At 45.3% G+C, this 16,010-nt stretch overlaps 1 protein-coding gene across 2 annotated transcripts in view; it reads right to left on the bottom strand.

The window, feature by feature from the left end:
* Positions 1–16,010, bottom strand: part of LOC119850741 (vasoactive intestinal polypeptide receptor-like) — a 175,678-nt gene that overhangs the window by 33,158 nt on the left and 126,510 nt on the right. For both annotated transcript variants that reach the window (XM_038389191.2, XM_043509745.1), the window contains exons 4-6: positions 11,516–11,619; positions 7,453–7,550; positions 5,582–5,714 (exon numbers count right to left, since the gene is read on the bottom strand). In XM_038389191.2, coding sequence (XP_038245119.1) covers positions 5,582–5,714; positions 7,453–7,550; positions 11,516–11,619 — 335 coding nt within the window. The remainder of the gene's footprint in view (positions 1–5,581; positions 5,715–7,452; positions 7,551–11,515; positions 11,620–16,010) is intronic.

Here is a 16,010-nt window from a genome sequence, read left to right as displayed (position 1 = left end):
GCAATGGGTGGATGTTAGAGCAGCTCTCATTTGCAAACCCCCAGTGTGCTGTTACTGGAGACATGCGATGGATTTCCAGCAGAGATTGCGGACTCTGGTATGGACCTCCCTTGAAAAGGTAGCATGCAAAGACCCCTGTTGAATCTATACAATCTCAGGCAACATTCCCTTCTCATCCCCTTTCTTTAGGGGCGGCTGACTGTTCGCTTTTATCTCCTAACCCTTGGGTGTTTTTGTCTTGGGAGGATGGGTGGCAAAGCTCAGTCACTGCTCATGCAGTGGAAGTGAGAGAGCAGGATGCGTTTCCAGAATCTAGTGAGCGCATCTGAAAATGTGGCTATAAACATTTTTGCTGACCCCCCACTCTGTTGCTCCCATGGGCCCCTTGTTTACTCTGCCCTTTGTGGAAGAACCAAGCCTGGCCGCTAGGGATGAAATCCTGCTCCCATTGAAGCCAGGAGCAAAACTTCCATTGACTTCAACAGGGTCAAGATTCCACCCCCAGGGACTCATTTTCAGAAACTCCAGATGATGTCCATGGGAGCTGAGGGTGCTCAGTTCCTGAGACAATCGGTCCCTGGGTGCTGCCACTTTGCTTATCTTTGCCCCACCCCACCCAGGCTCTTAGATATCAGCAGAGAAAGCAAATTACAAATCCGAGCAAACTAGACAGAGCTGGTAAAAGCCCATCTCTTTCTTCCCTATTTTCCTTTATTGCAGCTGTAACCTATATTCAAGTGGGTTTGCACCTCTCCCTGCCCCTATTTAACTTTCTCTGTTCTACAATAAAGGGGAAACCAGGTCCAGTTCAATGGGACTCATGCTTCTAAATCTCCTGGGTGCTTGTGAAAACTCCCCCTTGGCATTTTAAGGTCATGAAACAAAAGTGCTGAATTGCAAAACTAGCTGAATTCTCAGCCGGTTCACCTGCCCAGTGCCCAGAACTGTAGGTTGCTGAAGAGTGCAGTTTAACACCTGTGCATATCCACTGAACTTCCAGAGGCCCTTAATATGGGGTGCTGATAAAAGAATAGTGGCTTCTAACTGAGTCAGTTAAGCTGCAGCTCCCATGGGCTCAAAATGTAATGCATCTCAGTTTAAGTGAGACGAGGAGCTGAAATTCTTCAGTGTCTCTATTAGAAGGAATTTGACATCTACCATGAAAAAAACTCAGTGGGATGAGGAGTTCCCGTTAGGTCTTGGTGCACTAGGGAGATGTTCTACTATATGGTTCTTCAGCTTTCACTGTCCCATGGAGTTCCAAAGCTACTCAGCCATAGATGAGATGCATTTGAGATGGGTTTGTGCCACAGCATTCAGACATAGGCCCACACTGAGGACCATCTCTAATGCAGAGATACAGGTTTGTTACAGCTGTCATGAAGACGAGATATACAGGAGGCCAAATCCTGCCCTCTGCTACACTTGTGTGTCACGGTGGGGACTGGGGAGGCTGGGAAGAGGCTACCAGGCTCAATCCTGGTCCTGCTAAAGTCAATGGGAGTTTTGCCACTGATTTCATTTGTAACAGGATTGGGCCCACAGTGATTCATAACAAGCTTTAGGCAGCAGCCTGACCCAAATGGATCCCCAGGCCCCATTGTGTAACTGTGCCCTTTCTTTCTGATTTAACCCTGCTCATATCAGCTGAAAGGATTTAAATGTCAAGACATTTAAAATCCATCTCTATTAATACACAGGTCATACAAGGTGTGGCTTCTGGTATTATACGAGCATGCAATACATAAACCAGTGTCAGGGGCAGATCCTCAACTGGTGTAAAGCAGCAGGACTCTATTAAAGTCACTGGGGCTATTCCAGTTTGCATCAGCTAAGGATTTGGTCCTAGGAGGCTCTTTGCCCTCACCTACTTGGGCATAGTTCACTTCACACAGTAGTTGTACACTGGTTTCAAAGTAGCAGCCGTGTTAGTCTGTATTCGCAAAAAGAAAAGGAGGACTTGTGGCACCTTAGAGGCTAACAAATTTATTTGAGCATAAGCTTTCGTGAGCTACAGCTCACTTCATCGGATGCATTCAGTGGAAAATACAGTGGGGAGATTTATATACACAGAGAACATGAAATAATGGGTGTTACCATACACACTGTAACCAGAGTGATCACTTAAGGTGAGCTATTACTAGCAAGGAGGGGCGGGGGGAACCTTTTGTAGTGATAATCAAGGTGGGCCATTTCCAGCAGTTGACAAGAACGTCTACTATTTCCCCATGTTTATTCCCCCTCCACCCTCACGGTTCCTCTGAGGTTCTTGTCAACTGCTGGAAATGGCTCACCTTGATTATCACTACAAAAGGTCCTCCCCTTACCCCCCACTCTCCTGCTGGTAATAACTCACCTTAAGTGATCGCTCTGGTTACAGTGTGTACGGTAACACCCATTGTTTCATGTTCTCTATGTATATAAATCTCCCCACTGTATTTTCCACGGAATGCATCTGATGAAGTGAGCTGTCGCTCACGAAAGCTTATGCTCAAATAAATTTGTTAGTCTCTAAGTACTCCTTTTCTAGTTGTACACTGGTTACTTATTCCACTGACTTCCATGGAGTTAGTTTCTCCTAAATCACACCATGATGAGGAGTGTGGTGGTGTGGTATATTCTCTAACCCTGGCAATAAAACAAAGACTGGATGTTCTTCTAGAAGATCTACGCTCCAGTTCAAAGAACAATTAACTTCAGGAAAGTTCTATGGCCTGTATTATACAGGAGGCCAGACTAGATGATCACAATGGTCACCTTCAGGTCTTAGAGTCTATGAATCTAGGAGGTTCAGGCCCAGATTCAGCCAGGTGCTTGAGCATAGGGTGTAACCCATGCACCTCTTGGATGTGGTGCATCTAATGGCACCAAGACCACATAGAGAGATATAAAATGACCCTGCTCTACAGCCTTAGTTAACAGCCAGTTGGCTTTTAGCTCATGTGGTAGAGGCTCATGCACAAAGCTCCAGAGGTCCCCAGTTCGATCCCGACAACCGGGGTCTGTCGGTGTTACAAGTGAGGGCTCATCCGGGATTTCAACTGGGAAGTCTCTAAAGCTCGGGACATGCTTCCTCAGCTAGGGGAAGTATGTAACCCACACACCTCCTGGTTGTGGTGTTCTGTCCCATCTAGTGGCACTGAGACCACTTTAGAGAGATAAAATGAGTCTGCTCTACAGCCTTAGCTAACAGCCAGTTGGCTTTTAGCTCATGCAGTAAGCTCCAGAGGTCCCCAGTTCAATCCTGCCCACAATGACTGGGGTCTGTTGATGTTACATATGCACATCTTCAAAGATGTGAGTATTCCCACTGAGGCAACTCAGAGGCTTGACATTACATGCATGCTTAAATAACTTGAAAAATTGGGGCCTAGGAGAAAAAAGCATGTTCACTTTCAGCTTCTAAAGGAACTAGAATTTGAGTAGCTTAGGCAATACGTTGTGGGTTTACTCAGTCATTATTCATAGATTTCAGGGCCAGAAGGGACCACTGTGGTCACCTGCTCTGACCTCCTGTATAACACAGCTCATAGGACTCCCCACTCCACATAATTTCGAGATCAGATCTTTAGATTTCTTCACTGACCACCCCACGCCACTGAAGAAAGCAAGCCTTCCGCAGTGCTAGTTTTTCCCCTGGGAAACCCAGCTGAGAATCCCTGGACAGTAAAGCCCGCTACTACAGGTCAAGCCTCCCTGTTTCTGTGTGTGCCAGGAGAGCTCATCACCGTTGTCTTTAGTGATGTGCTTAATTGCTTTGGCCGGCTGGCAAAGAAGAAAAGTTTGTAAAGCTTTTCATTATTGAATCTTCTTCACGCAGGTCAAAGGGTCTGCGCTCCTTTACACAAGCGCTGCAAGCCATGGTCAATTTAGCCTGCCACATTTACTTATGACAACAAGCTTTGTCTGCCAAGTCATGAGTGCACTGGGGTGCATCAAGCTGGGAATACTTTTCTCTTCCCCACCCTCCAAAATTCTTTTAACCTTAGCAACAGCTATTGTCATGTGGGGAAAAGACCAACAAACCAGCGCCTTGGCAGCTTTGCGACAACACACGTGGAAAGCCATTTGCCTCTCACCACTGGTTTTCTTAACCGTCTGGTTCTACTAGATGAGAAGCTTTGCAATTTAGTTAATGCTGTAATTTGAGGTTTCCCGCTGTTGGCTAAATAATCAACAAAACCTCACTGCAGCAAACCAAATGGGCTTTTAAAAAATGGCATACGCATCTAAAAGGTCATTCACGCTTCTTGCAGAATTTGGATTTGTTTATGCCGAGGCTAGTGGGCCCTAAAGATTTCCTGTTTTCATGGGTGTACGAACTGTCAGTTTAGTAATCACCAGGGATTGAACCTTCAGAGCTAGGATCTACATCTTGAGACACAGGATGAAGGCCCAGAGCCCTCAAGGTATTTAGGCACCTAAATGCCATTAAAATCAACAGGAATTAATCATTACTTTTGAGGATTGGGGCCTAATTCCGACTCAAGTAACGTGCTGAACAATGAGTTGCCCTGGGAGTTGGGTCTGCCGAGTACAGGGCTTTGGAGGGGCTGATTTTCAATACAATTTATATTAAAAATAGATTTTTCCACTTTTTTGCCTCCCTCCCCCCCAAAGAGCCTGGAGCTCTGAGGCAGAAATGGGTAACAACCCAGGGAACAGACAGACAGAGCAACGTGGTCATAACATCCGTAACGAGTCATAGGTTTCAGAGTAGCAGCCGTGTTAGTCTGTATTTGCAAAAAGAAAAGGAGTACTTGTGGCACCTTAGAGACTAACAAATTTATTAGAGCATAAGCTTTCGTGAGCTACAGCTCACTTCATCGGATGCATGAGCTGTAGCTCACGAAAGCTTATGCTCTAATAAATTTGTTAGTCTCTAAGGTGTAACGAGTCATGGAACAGATGGGTCTTAGGGTGGTCTGGGAGGGAGATTGCTTGGCAAATATTAATTGAGAGGCTGTTCCAAGCATGAAGGGGACCATGTGAAAGAAGGCATGGAGCTAGGGTGGACAATGGAAGCAGTGGGTGGGTGGACCATTTTCATGGTCATAGCGTTTAAGGCCAGAAGGGACCCCTAGATCTATATCACAAGCCACAAACACCATACAGCAACCACACACTAAACCCAACAATGGAAATGAGACCAAAGTAAATGAGACCTACAGAAGACTAGACTATTAAGTGCCACAGGCAGAGAATAGGAGCTGCCTTCCTCCGCTCCAGGAAGGTTGGACAGTAAACTATTTTTCAGTAGCCTGATTTTGTGAGGTACAGAAGATCCCAAACTCTTCATATTTATCACTCCAGCTTCATCATCGCAGCTGAGAGACTGAGGCACTGACAATTAAAAAGCAACATCTGCTGAGTGAGGAATTTCTGCTGCAATCTCTTTCTCAACGTTAGGCTGAAGCCAGCGGGTTTTTTGCTTCCTTTCCAATACAGTGCAACAACAACTAAACGCTTCCCCCAGCATTTCCTTGCCTGCCTTTCTGTGTTCATTATTTTGTTCCCCAATTAAGGGGGCTGAACCAAACCAGCTGGCATCCGAATACATCAGCTGGTCGCTGCTACTTACTGAGCTCGCAGAGCAGTGGTCAGACTCGCCGCTCTCAAAGAGGATGAAGTCCTTTATGAAAACTGCAATTGCTCTCATGATGAAAGACATGAAGAGATGCATGTGGATGTAATTTCGAGTGCAGTGCAGTTTTCTGTTGTGGGGTGGAAGAGAGAGAAAAATAGCATTTTTAAACATCAGGACTTCATCTCAATACATTACTCCTTTGGCCAGAATGTGTTGTGAAAAACTTCTGCTTTATCCAGAATATTTCTTATTTCAGTGTTTTGCCAAAAAGTTGACATTGTCAGTAGGATAAACTCCATTTTCTGAACAGCTCAAACCAAAATTAATAAATATTTGCATACTTTATACAGCAACGTGGATTATATTTTAACTTTAAAAGATATAAATTAGGGTAACTGACATTAAGAGCAACACTGGGCTTATTCCATCCCATAGGCTTTAGCAGATTACGACGATCTATCTGGATCAAGGAACTCTGGGGTTTTCAAGTGACATTTCCCAGCAGTTAAAAGCAAGAGGCCTAATATCCTGGAGATGGGCAAGTTTTACAGGCATAAATAACATAATGGGCCTGATTCTCAGTTACTCTGTTCCTGCGCTGGGAACTGGGATGACGTGAGTGTGGGGCAAAGATCGTTCTCTGTATATTGGAGCCGTGAAGGTATCTATCCAGCCCAGGTGTAAGTTACATCAGCCTCAGGGCTGCTCTAATTTATGCCCTGCTTCTTACAGCTCCTTGTAGGCTCTAGTGCAGTGCAATGTGGCCGCATTCACAATCCACCCCCAAAGCAGGGGGCTGGGAGCAGAGGTGGTGTAGAGCCCCTGTACCCGTTCTGGGCTTGTCAGGGAGGCACTGTGAGTGGCAGTATTCTCTGGGGTTGTTTCTGCTTGCTTTAATGTCGTTTTGTGCTGCCACAGATGCATAAACAGGTCTTAGTTTAACTAAGAATCGGGACTAATCAGTCAACCTTTAACAACCCTCTTAAGGAACATCTGTTAACATCAGATGGATCCCTGCAGGGCATACCTTGCCATACCTTTCTGTCATATACTTGTCTTCTAGTTCTGTGCAAGGTCATTTGGAGCCAGTGGACAGACTACTCTGGAGCATTAAAATATCTCATTCCATACAAGGAGTCTCTTAGCTTGTGAAATACTCTCCCTAGGGAAATGGTGGAAGACCCGTTGCTTGGTACAAGATGGGGAAAAGCATTAGAACTAGATACCCTTCTGCATTGGCTTTAGGGGACGGACTACAGAATCTAGCAAGTCTTTTTCATCTCCAGGTTGTTTGGTTCGCTGCTATTCTCTCCATTCAGTAAAAGCTCATCGGACATCACAAGCCTCTAAGATCTCTGCCCATTGTCCTATGGGAAACAGCTGCAAATCAGACACCAAAACTGTCCCTTGGGCTTCCAAAAGCAGCCCCCAGCCTCGAGTCCTCCGCGGTAGGTATATTGCACCATCACCATAATATTGTGTGGTTGCGCTATATCCAGCGGTTAAAGTAGGTCAGAAGATGCTGGAGGACAGCTCTGCCTGTTTCTAAGGTACAGGTGGCACTCTGCTTAACTGAGCTATGTGGCGCACAAGATTGGGCTTGCATGTCCCAATGCCAATGGCGCAGTTCAAATGCCACACACGAGTCACCCCAAAATGTGTGACTGTGTCCTTCTTGGAGGAACTTTAACCATGTGTGTCCCTCCACTGCCACCAGCCACCTTTGCTCTGGAAAGGGGCTGCCAGGCATTCCAAATGCAAGGCACTCACAACCTATAGCCAAGCATCTGCTCAGGTCCTTGGAATTAAACAATCTGTTTCCCCACCCCTGCTTGTTCCCTTCCCCTCTATGCCCAGGTTCTCACCTGAAGAGGCACAAAATAATCATAGCTGCAGTGAGAGCAATGAGAGATAAACTATGTCCGATGGTGTAACCGGTCTTCACTGTGCCATAGAACGTCGTCTGCCAACATAGAGAAAAGAGGCAATGATTAGGTCTTTTAGGAGCCATCAAAGATTCCTCCTTAATAAACACTTCATACAATATCCTTCACTAATTCTTAGCTCACCATAGTGAAAACACCCTTTTCAGGTGTAAAATGGCAGAAGGCATGATCTAAAACCCATTGAAGCAAATGGAAACAATGCCATTGACCCCAAGAGGTCTTTGATCAGGCCCTAATTATACAGTGATTTTACAAGGAAAAGGACCCTACAGAATGCAGTATTTATTTATTTAACCTTAGAAGTGACTACATGGTGATATTAATGCAGAAGGGGAATGCTTTACACTCAGTAATACAGGGCATTGGCAACAGATCACTTTGGTTCATCCACTAGCACGGTGTGTGAGGTGGTTTCATTTAATCAATACAGACTGGGGATAGAGCTGGGATGAAAATGGGGTTTATTTCTACAGGAAAAAAAAAGACTTTTTGGCAAAAAATCAAACCCCAGAATATGTTGGCTGAAAACACAAATATTTTGATTCAGAAATGCTCGTGTGGTGCTTCATTGGAGTTGCAGTCTGGTTGCTTCATGTTTCCATTCTCCTCTAGAGGCTGGGCTCCCCAATTGTACTATATCTTCCATGATGCACCACAGTCTCCCCTCCTGGAGAGGGGAGGTGGCACATCCTGGGAGTCTCTGATCCTGGGGCATAATGGAAGACGTAATCAGGTGAGGAGGTGTGTCGGCTTTTAGCCCCTGACTCTACAGATCAGGAAACCAAGACAGAGTTAACATGATCTCTACCCCTGGCCACAGAGGGAATTGGGAACTTGGCTGAGTCCTGCACTTGGGTCACTAAACTGTTACTCAGACTAAAAGAGAAAGATTATGTTCTGTTAATGAAAGCTAGGGATTGCATGTCAGGACTCCCGGGTTCTGACTCTAGCTCTGCCATTGACTCTCTGTTTGATGTTTGGCAATTTGTTTAATCTCTCCATGTCTCCAGTTCCTTGGGAACACCACCAATTATATCGCAGGGGAGTTGTGAGATTAATTACGTGGACCAGATTCTGATCTCTATTACGCCAGGGTAATTGCAGAGATAACTACATTGACTTCAATTGAGTAACTGCCACATTTACCCCAGTGTAAACTGAAATCAGAGTGAGTCCATTGATGTTTGTAAAGAGCACTGAGGACACCAGATGAAATGTGATATAACAGTATTAGTAGTATTAACTCTATAAGCACCATTGCTCTGAAAATGCATTCAGCAACTGTAGAACACCAGGGGTCTGATTTGCTCTACATTTGTAGGCCACATTTACACACACATTCAAGGCAGTTAACAGTTTGCACACTTAGGCCTTTATCTAATAGTGAGCGTGATTAATCACTGGAACAATTCACCAAGGGTTGTGGTGGATTCTCCATCACTGGCAATTTTTAGATCAAGATTGGATTTTTTTTTAAAAATAGATGCTCTGGTTCAAAAGGAATGATTTTGGGGAAGTTTTATGGCCTGTGTGATATGGGAGGTCAGACTAAATCAGGGGTCTCAAACTCAAATGACCACGAGGGCCACATGAGGACTAGTACATTGGCCTGAGGGCCGCACCACTGACCACCCATGCCTTCCCGCTGGCTGCCCCAACCGCGCCCCCACTCCACCTCTTCTGTGAGGCCCCACCTCTTCCCATCCCTTCCCTGCCCCCATTCCAACCCCTTCCTTGGGCTGCCAGAGTTCAGGAACAAAGTCTTCCAAAAAGCGCCTATGCCTATTTCATACTTTTCATGTTGTTTTTGAGTTGTGCTTAGTAGACATTAAAAATTCAGGAGATGTTTCAAGCCTGGATGACATCACCTAGGGTGGACCTCACGTCTCACTGGCTGATACACTCCGTTTTCCTCCCTCTTTCCAATCCTCCCTCTCCCTCCCCCCAAAAGCGATAACCAACTCAACAAATCACTTCTATTCATCTTCACAGTTGGGTAACGTACAGCATGTTAGTGCCTAAGTCACATTTGGGCTCAAGCAGCATCACAAAGCAGTGCGAGTCAAAAGAAAATAATTAAGAGCGAATTAAAAGAAACACAATGTGTGTTCTCTTGGTAACAAAGCATTTATGCAATGCTGCAATCCTTTGGGTCTTCAAAGCCGGTAACAGGAATTCCCAAATCCCCTTGTGGTCAGAACACAAACTAGAGTTCTTAGAGGAGGCCCTTCGCATTCCTGAGCTGTAACAATGGGTTTCAAAACTTGGAGCCCAGACCTTAAGTTTTGATCTTAGAAACAAGACACTTGAAGAGGGGAAGCTGTGGCTGGCCCCAGCAGCTGACTAAAGCTCCCTCTTCAATAGGGCACTGGTGTTCTTTGTGCAAGTCTCCTTTAGCATTTTCTGTCAGATTTGGCCGTTATTAAGGCTGGCTAAGCCTTCTTGAGGTTTTCCATGTAATCACTTGATTGTCTTGGTGATGTGGGAGAACTGGGAGAGACTTAGGAGCCGCACGGGCTGGATACAAGAGTCTGTTAATACAGGGATACTTTTATTACTAGGCTTCCTGTTGCCTAGCAATCACTTCGGCTGACATGGGCAGCAACGCAGGGAAAGACATGCACACGGTGGAGCTGTGTTTAAGTGAGACAAAAGCATGGATCCGGCCACGTCTCATGTTTCACGAGTACAGCCTACCGGCCGACTCCAAAGCTGACTAGGGGATTTAGCCACACAGCTCCCATGAATTTCAATGGGAGTTAGGCGGCTAAATTTCCTAGTCAGCTTTGAAAATCTCAATCCAGGTCTCCCTGTGTTGGCTGGCTATGATTGGGAACCCTCTTGGGGTGAGAGGTTAGTTCAATCTCCATGGCTCATTGACTTCTTGGCTTCTTTTCCAAATAACATTGGCAGCTATTTGTGGCACAAGTCTCCGGCCAGTTATTTATTACTGTTGATATATCACTCTAATCATTCACGCTGCTTTACAGAACCCCCCCCCCCCCAAAGAGCCTGGAGCTCTGAGGCTGAAATGGGTAACAACCCAGGGAACAAACAAACAGAGCCACATGGTCATGACATCCATGACCAAGTTCCAGTGAGGGACCAAGTTCAACCCTCTGGCTAAATGCTGCACATGGAAGTCTGCTATATATTATGTGACCACCCCCATTTTTAATACCGAGGTGAGGCACGTAGAGACTGTATGTCCCAACATATAATGTGCAATACTCCATCTTGTTCTGTTACCAATATCATTCCTATGTAATATATATACACATATATAGATGCACACGCACATTTATATTAATGATATCTACACCATTAATTACTCACATAGAAACACTCCTAAGTACTTGACAGTTTTCTTAGAAAACTGAATAGCGTTACTTGATATTTGCCATGCCCTAGGTATTCCCTACAGCTTTCTAGATTCTCAGCATTACTCCACTGATGTCAATAGACCTGTGCCAACGTACACCTTCAGCAGACCCTGTAACTATAAGACATTTTGGTAATACTGCAAATACTGAGGTCACCGTATCTATTTAACAAAGGAAAAGCTGGCAAGTGGACTCTGTCCAGAAGGTGACCGTAGTTTGCCAAGAACTTTGGAGATTCTTTAGGGGGAAAAGGCATTATGGCTGAAAATGTTCAAACTTGGATATCTAAAGTGAGGCAGCTATATCTATAAATAAGCAGATGCCTTATTTCCAGAGGTGCTGAGTACCTGCAACTCCCATTGAAGTCAATGGGTTTTTGCAGGTGCTTAACACCTGGCTCTTTGGTGTCAACACTGACTAGTAGGAATGCTTGAGCTCTATTTCCAGGTGAACTCGGTCAGAAGGACAACAACTTCCTTGTTAGACCTTGAGAATCAGGGGGTGAAAGGGAAAAAAAGAGGTGAAGCGGTCAGGGGATTCCTCTGTGCACCCCTGAGGAAACAGCCATATTGAATTCTACTCATCAGGGCTTTACAGACCTCTTCTACTGGAGTGCTGTTGGTATCGTACCCACAAGCTGCTGCATAGGGGGCAGGATACATGTCTGCCCAGCCTTGGCTTGTGCAGTTCCTGGTCACATTACCTAGAAGGAAAAGAGCAGGATGATTAAACAATGGGCATGTTGATTCAATGTTCAAAAAACCAGGCATCACTTGCAGATTTAAATTCCAGATCATGAATTTTACAACACTCAGGGCCAAATCCCAACCTCCTTAGTTATTAATTAGTACTGGTATTATAATAGCGGCTGTAGACCGGGCCCCATTGTTCGAGGCACTGTACAGACACGTAGTTTGCGACAGTCCCTGCCCCGGGAGCGTTTCTATATCTAAACAGACAAGAGAAGCATTACTGTTCCCATATTACAGGTGAGGAGCTAAAGGAGGAGAACTATGAAATCACTTGCCCAACGTGACAGTTATACAAGAGGTTTGTGGCATTGCACCCAGCTTTCCTGTGTCCCTTTCAGGGCCTCACCCCCACACCCAGCCTTTCTGTTCTACTCAAGCAAAAGCCATTGAAGTCAATGGGAGTGTTTGAGTGAGGGCTAAGGACCTCCGATTTGGCTGTAGGAAAACAACAGATGTTCACAGGTTGTCCCATATGCCATATGGCACCGACTTCCCCTCTTTCCCAGGGTGCTCAACTGCCCCCTCTGCTCCCAGCCCTGCCCCCACTCCACCCCTTCCACGAGGCCCTGCCCCTGCCTCGCCTCTTCCCACCCCTTCCCCAAAGTCCCCGCCCCAGCTCCCACCCCCTCCCTGTCAGTATTCCAACTCCTTCCCCAAATCCCTTCCCCGGTCCCGCTTCTTCCCTGCCTCCTCCCCTGAGTGTGCCACGTTCCCACTTCTCCCCCAAGCCCGGAGCTTGCCAACAGCTGTTTGGCGGCAGCTGTGGGGGGGAGCGCTGGAAGGTGGGCAGAGGAGCGGGGATGTGGCATGCTCACGGGTGGAGGAGAAGGAGGTGGGGTGGGGGGAGGGGAGCTTGGCAGCCCTGGAGCACCCATGGAGTCAGCGCCTTTGCTGCATGCTTTAACATGTGTTCTGGAGGAGTAAGAATTCTTGGACCTCCTAGCACTGGCAAACCAACTAACCTGAGTATGACCCCTAACAACTTAACAAGAAGCATTGCAGTTGTAATCAAGACAATCCACTTATGTGTGGGTATCAATGATATGCTAATCAGGCTAGCAAACCCCAACTCATTCACTTTGTATTGATAAGAAGCAAAGAAGAGTTGCTAAGTGTATTTGTCTGTGTTTACCTATATTTACCAATCTAATCAAATTAGCTTTTAGATGCTAAATCCTTTTCATGTCTTAATTGCCTGCACATTATGTATGCAACTGGGTTCAGTTAATCTTAAGATCAAAGATGTGAGACACAGCAGTAAATTAATAATATTACTTTTATTGTCTTCAACTTATCGATCCAGTTATAATGAAGGACTGGCTAACTGCCTTATGTAAATGAGTGCAACTAATTTACCTGTGTATGCACAGAAAATAGAAGATTAACTTCAAAGCAAGGGTCGTAGTTTAACAGTGAAGGTCCACAAACTATATGCATTGTCTATTCTTCTCTGGAGAACAGCCCTGCATCTCTAGTCCGCTGAACTTTAAACAGGGAAAGTTTAAGCTGAGGGACTGTGATCTTCCAAGTAGTTACTTTGAATACACTGGAAAAGCCATGGAAAGACTCTAGCAGACAACATCTAAGCTGCCTTTGGATTCTAACCTTTTGGGATGTTTCCAGAGAGACTTTTGCAAGCCATCAGACTCACCCATCACCACTACAAATCTGATATAAGGATCTTGCAAGCATTTGTAATGTATATAATCTTTTAACCATTTAACAATGCTCTTTTTTTATGAATAAATCTTTAGTTAGTTTACTAAGGATTGGCTGGCAGCGTGATATTTGAGTAAGATTTGAAATATATATTGACCTGGAGGTGAGAGTCTGATCCTTTGGGAATGGTAGAACCTCATATATGGTGAATTGGGTTTTCAGTAACCTCTCACTATATTAGACCAGTTTGTCTGGATAGAAACCAAGGGCTGGAATGCCTAAAGGTTTCTTGTTAACCAATGTGGTGCTACAGAGGTTTTTTGTTACTAGTTGGTGAACCTAATTATAGAATAAACCCCCAGTTTTGGGGGATTGTGAGCCTTGTTTCTTGCTGTCTACCTGAGTGTGGCATTCTCAGGGTGGTCCATCCCAGGCACCCAGCACAGCAAGTCATGTGCTAGGTAGTCTTTTGAGCTGGAAGAACAGGTTCAGGAAACATAAAAGCCAACCTTCACCCAAACTAGACAAAACTCAGGGTGATCTTTGTTAGAGGTTCAAAATGTCTATTTAGCTCACACCTCTGTACCCCTGGGTCCAGCTGGGACTGACCACAGGAGTGCCCAAGGTATCCCAAGGAAAACTGCTCTCATAGTATTTCTTGCCTCACTAGTGTTTCCTGCTTCCAGATACCTAAAGCCTGTTCTACCAGGACTTCTAGCCCAGGTCTGCAGACCAAAGATATTAGGCTGTTTTGAATAAACATCCGAACTTTTGGGTATTTAACAGAACTGCATCAAATCCCCAATGTCGGGTCCTGACTCACAAAGCATGAAACATCCTCAACTCACAAATACGTGCTCATTGCCTTGCAGAATCGACTGAGTATAGCGGAGCAAATTATTTGTTGTCAATACTATTTGTTGCAAATGTAATGTTGTAATGAAATGTTCATTTCTCCTGTTTCTGAAGTATGCACAAACTGATCCCAACTTCGGCAGCGATATCCACTACTCATGAGTCACTGATTCTTCTTATTTATTATTCGCATTGTACTAGCGCCCAGAGATCCTGGGCACACGGTGATGCACTTGCACAGATATGAAACTGTTGTTCTCTGCAGTAGCTGCACGCAGATCGCATAGCACAACGCATCTTCCCTGTCCTAACATCTAGAAGTCAAGCCAAGCCTGCACATTCATTAGTTCCATTACTTTTTATAGGGGTTTAAATTACAACCGTAACATTTCACTTGGGGGTGAAGAACCGCATGCTCAGTGGAACCATGGCAATCAGTGTGCAGTGCTGTGTGTCTCCCTCTGAATGACATGTATATTTCAGTGCTTCTTCATATATGCAGCGTGATCATAGATTCTATCATATGAATTACCAGGTCTTGTCTTTCCTGTTATAGGCTATCCCCTCCATTTCAAGTGTTTTTGTGGGTTTCAATTTCTTGTGTCTTATCTCATTAGCTGAAGCAACCGATACTTATTTCGTTCTGTGGTTTGCTTGGGTCCTTTCCCTGCACCTTTGAGTTTCTAATTTCTCGTTCATTTGTTATTCTTCATTACCATCGAACAGCAACATCTGGTTCTCAGACAATGTTTCCCATCAAAAGGATCTTAGAGCACTATACTGAGAATTTTTTTTTCCATTTTAACGGAGACGGAAACTGTGGCAGAGTGGCAATCTCTAGTGCAATGGAGTTGCAAGCTAAGACGGGGCCTTAAGTGGATACTGTAATACAAATACACTGTAAATTTAGTAAATAAATAAAGAACTAATGAGACAACTGGGGAATGTGGCATACTTATTCAACTCCGGTTTTCCCTCCGCACAGTGACCTGTGGCTCACCACACTCAGTTCACGTTCACACTCCTGAGCTAAGCTTTTATCAAGCTTTGCCTATTAGTATACAAACAGGAGGCCCGAATGCAGGGCTTTTACTCCCAGAGAAGCTCTCAGATGTAGGCCGGAGGTGAACTTGTAAAAGTAAAGTTTACTTTTATCACTTTGTTCTGGTGCTGGAAGCGCGAGTGCATTGATGCTGTTGTGATGAGAAGCGAAAAGAACAAAGCGGTCTGCAAGAAGCCGCTGCTGCTTGGAGGTGAGCCTCTGAGTCAGACATCAGACTTGGAGGTCTTGGTATAGATATCGAAGGTCAAAATTTCTCTCCCTTGGTTTATGGGATTCTTAGACGTTTTCTCTACTTCCTTTTGTAGTTCACATGTTTTTGGAATTCACAAAGCCAAGAACGTAATCCCTCCAGATTCTAAGCTCCCTTTTTCTGTAATGGAAGCTTGGGGTGCACAAGAAATACACGATTTTAGGGACCTAGGTCAGGAGGCGGATTAAGCTTTGTGGGGCCATGGGCTAGAGAAAGTGGAGGTCCCTCCCTGCCGTGTGCCTGTTGGGAAGTGGGGTCGGGGTACAGGGGTTTCCCCTGCTCCCCAGCAGGAGCGCTGGGCAGAAAGAGCGGGTCGGGGTACAGAGGCACCCATTTTCCTGGGGTGCCCCAATTGGCCAAGGCCCCTGGGCATGGGCCCCATTAGTCCAGTGGCTAACCTGCCACTGCCCAGGTCTTAGCTTACATCTGCAGTCCTGCAGACCAAAGGCAATGGACAAAGTCTGTCCCTGAAGTGGACACCAATTCGAACCAATATTTGCTGGGAGGGTGGCCTT

Source organism: Dermochelys coriacea, chromosome 2 (assembly GCF_009764565.3).
Source record: "Dermochelys coriacea isolate rDerCor1 chromosome 2, rDerCor1.pri.v4, whole genome shotgun sequence".
NCBI lineage: Eukaryota > Metazoa > Chordata > Testudines > Dermochelyidae > Dermochelys > Dermochelys coriacea.
The sequence above is the reverse complement of the archived record's forward strand: the minus strand, read 5'-3'. Positions and strand labels throughout refer to the sequence as shown.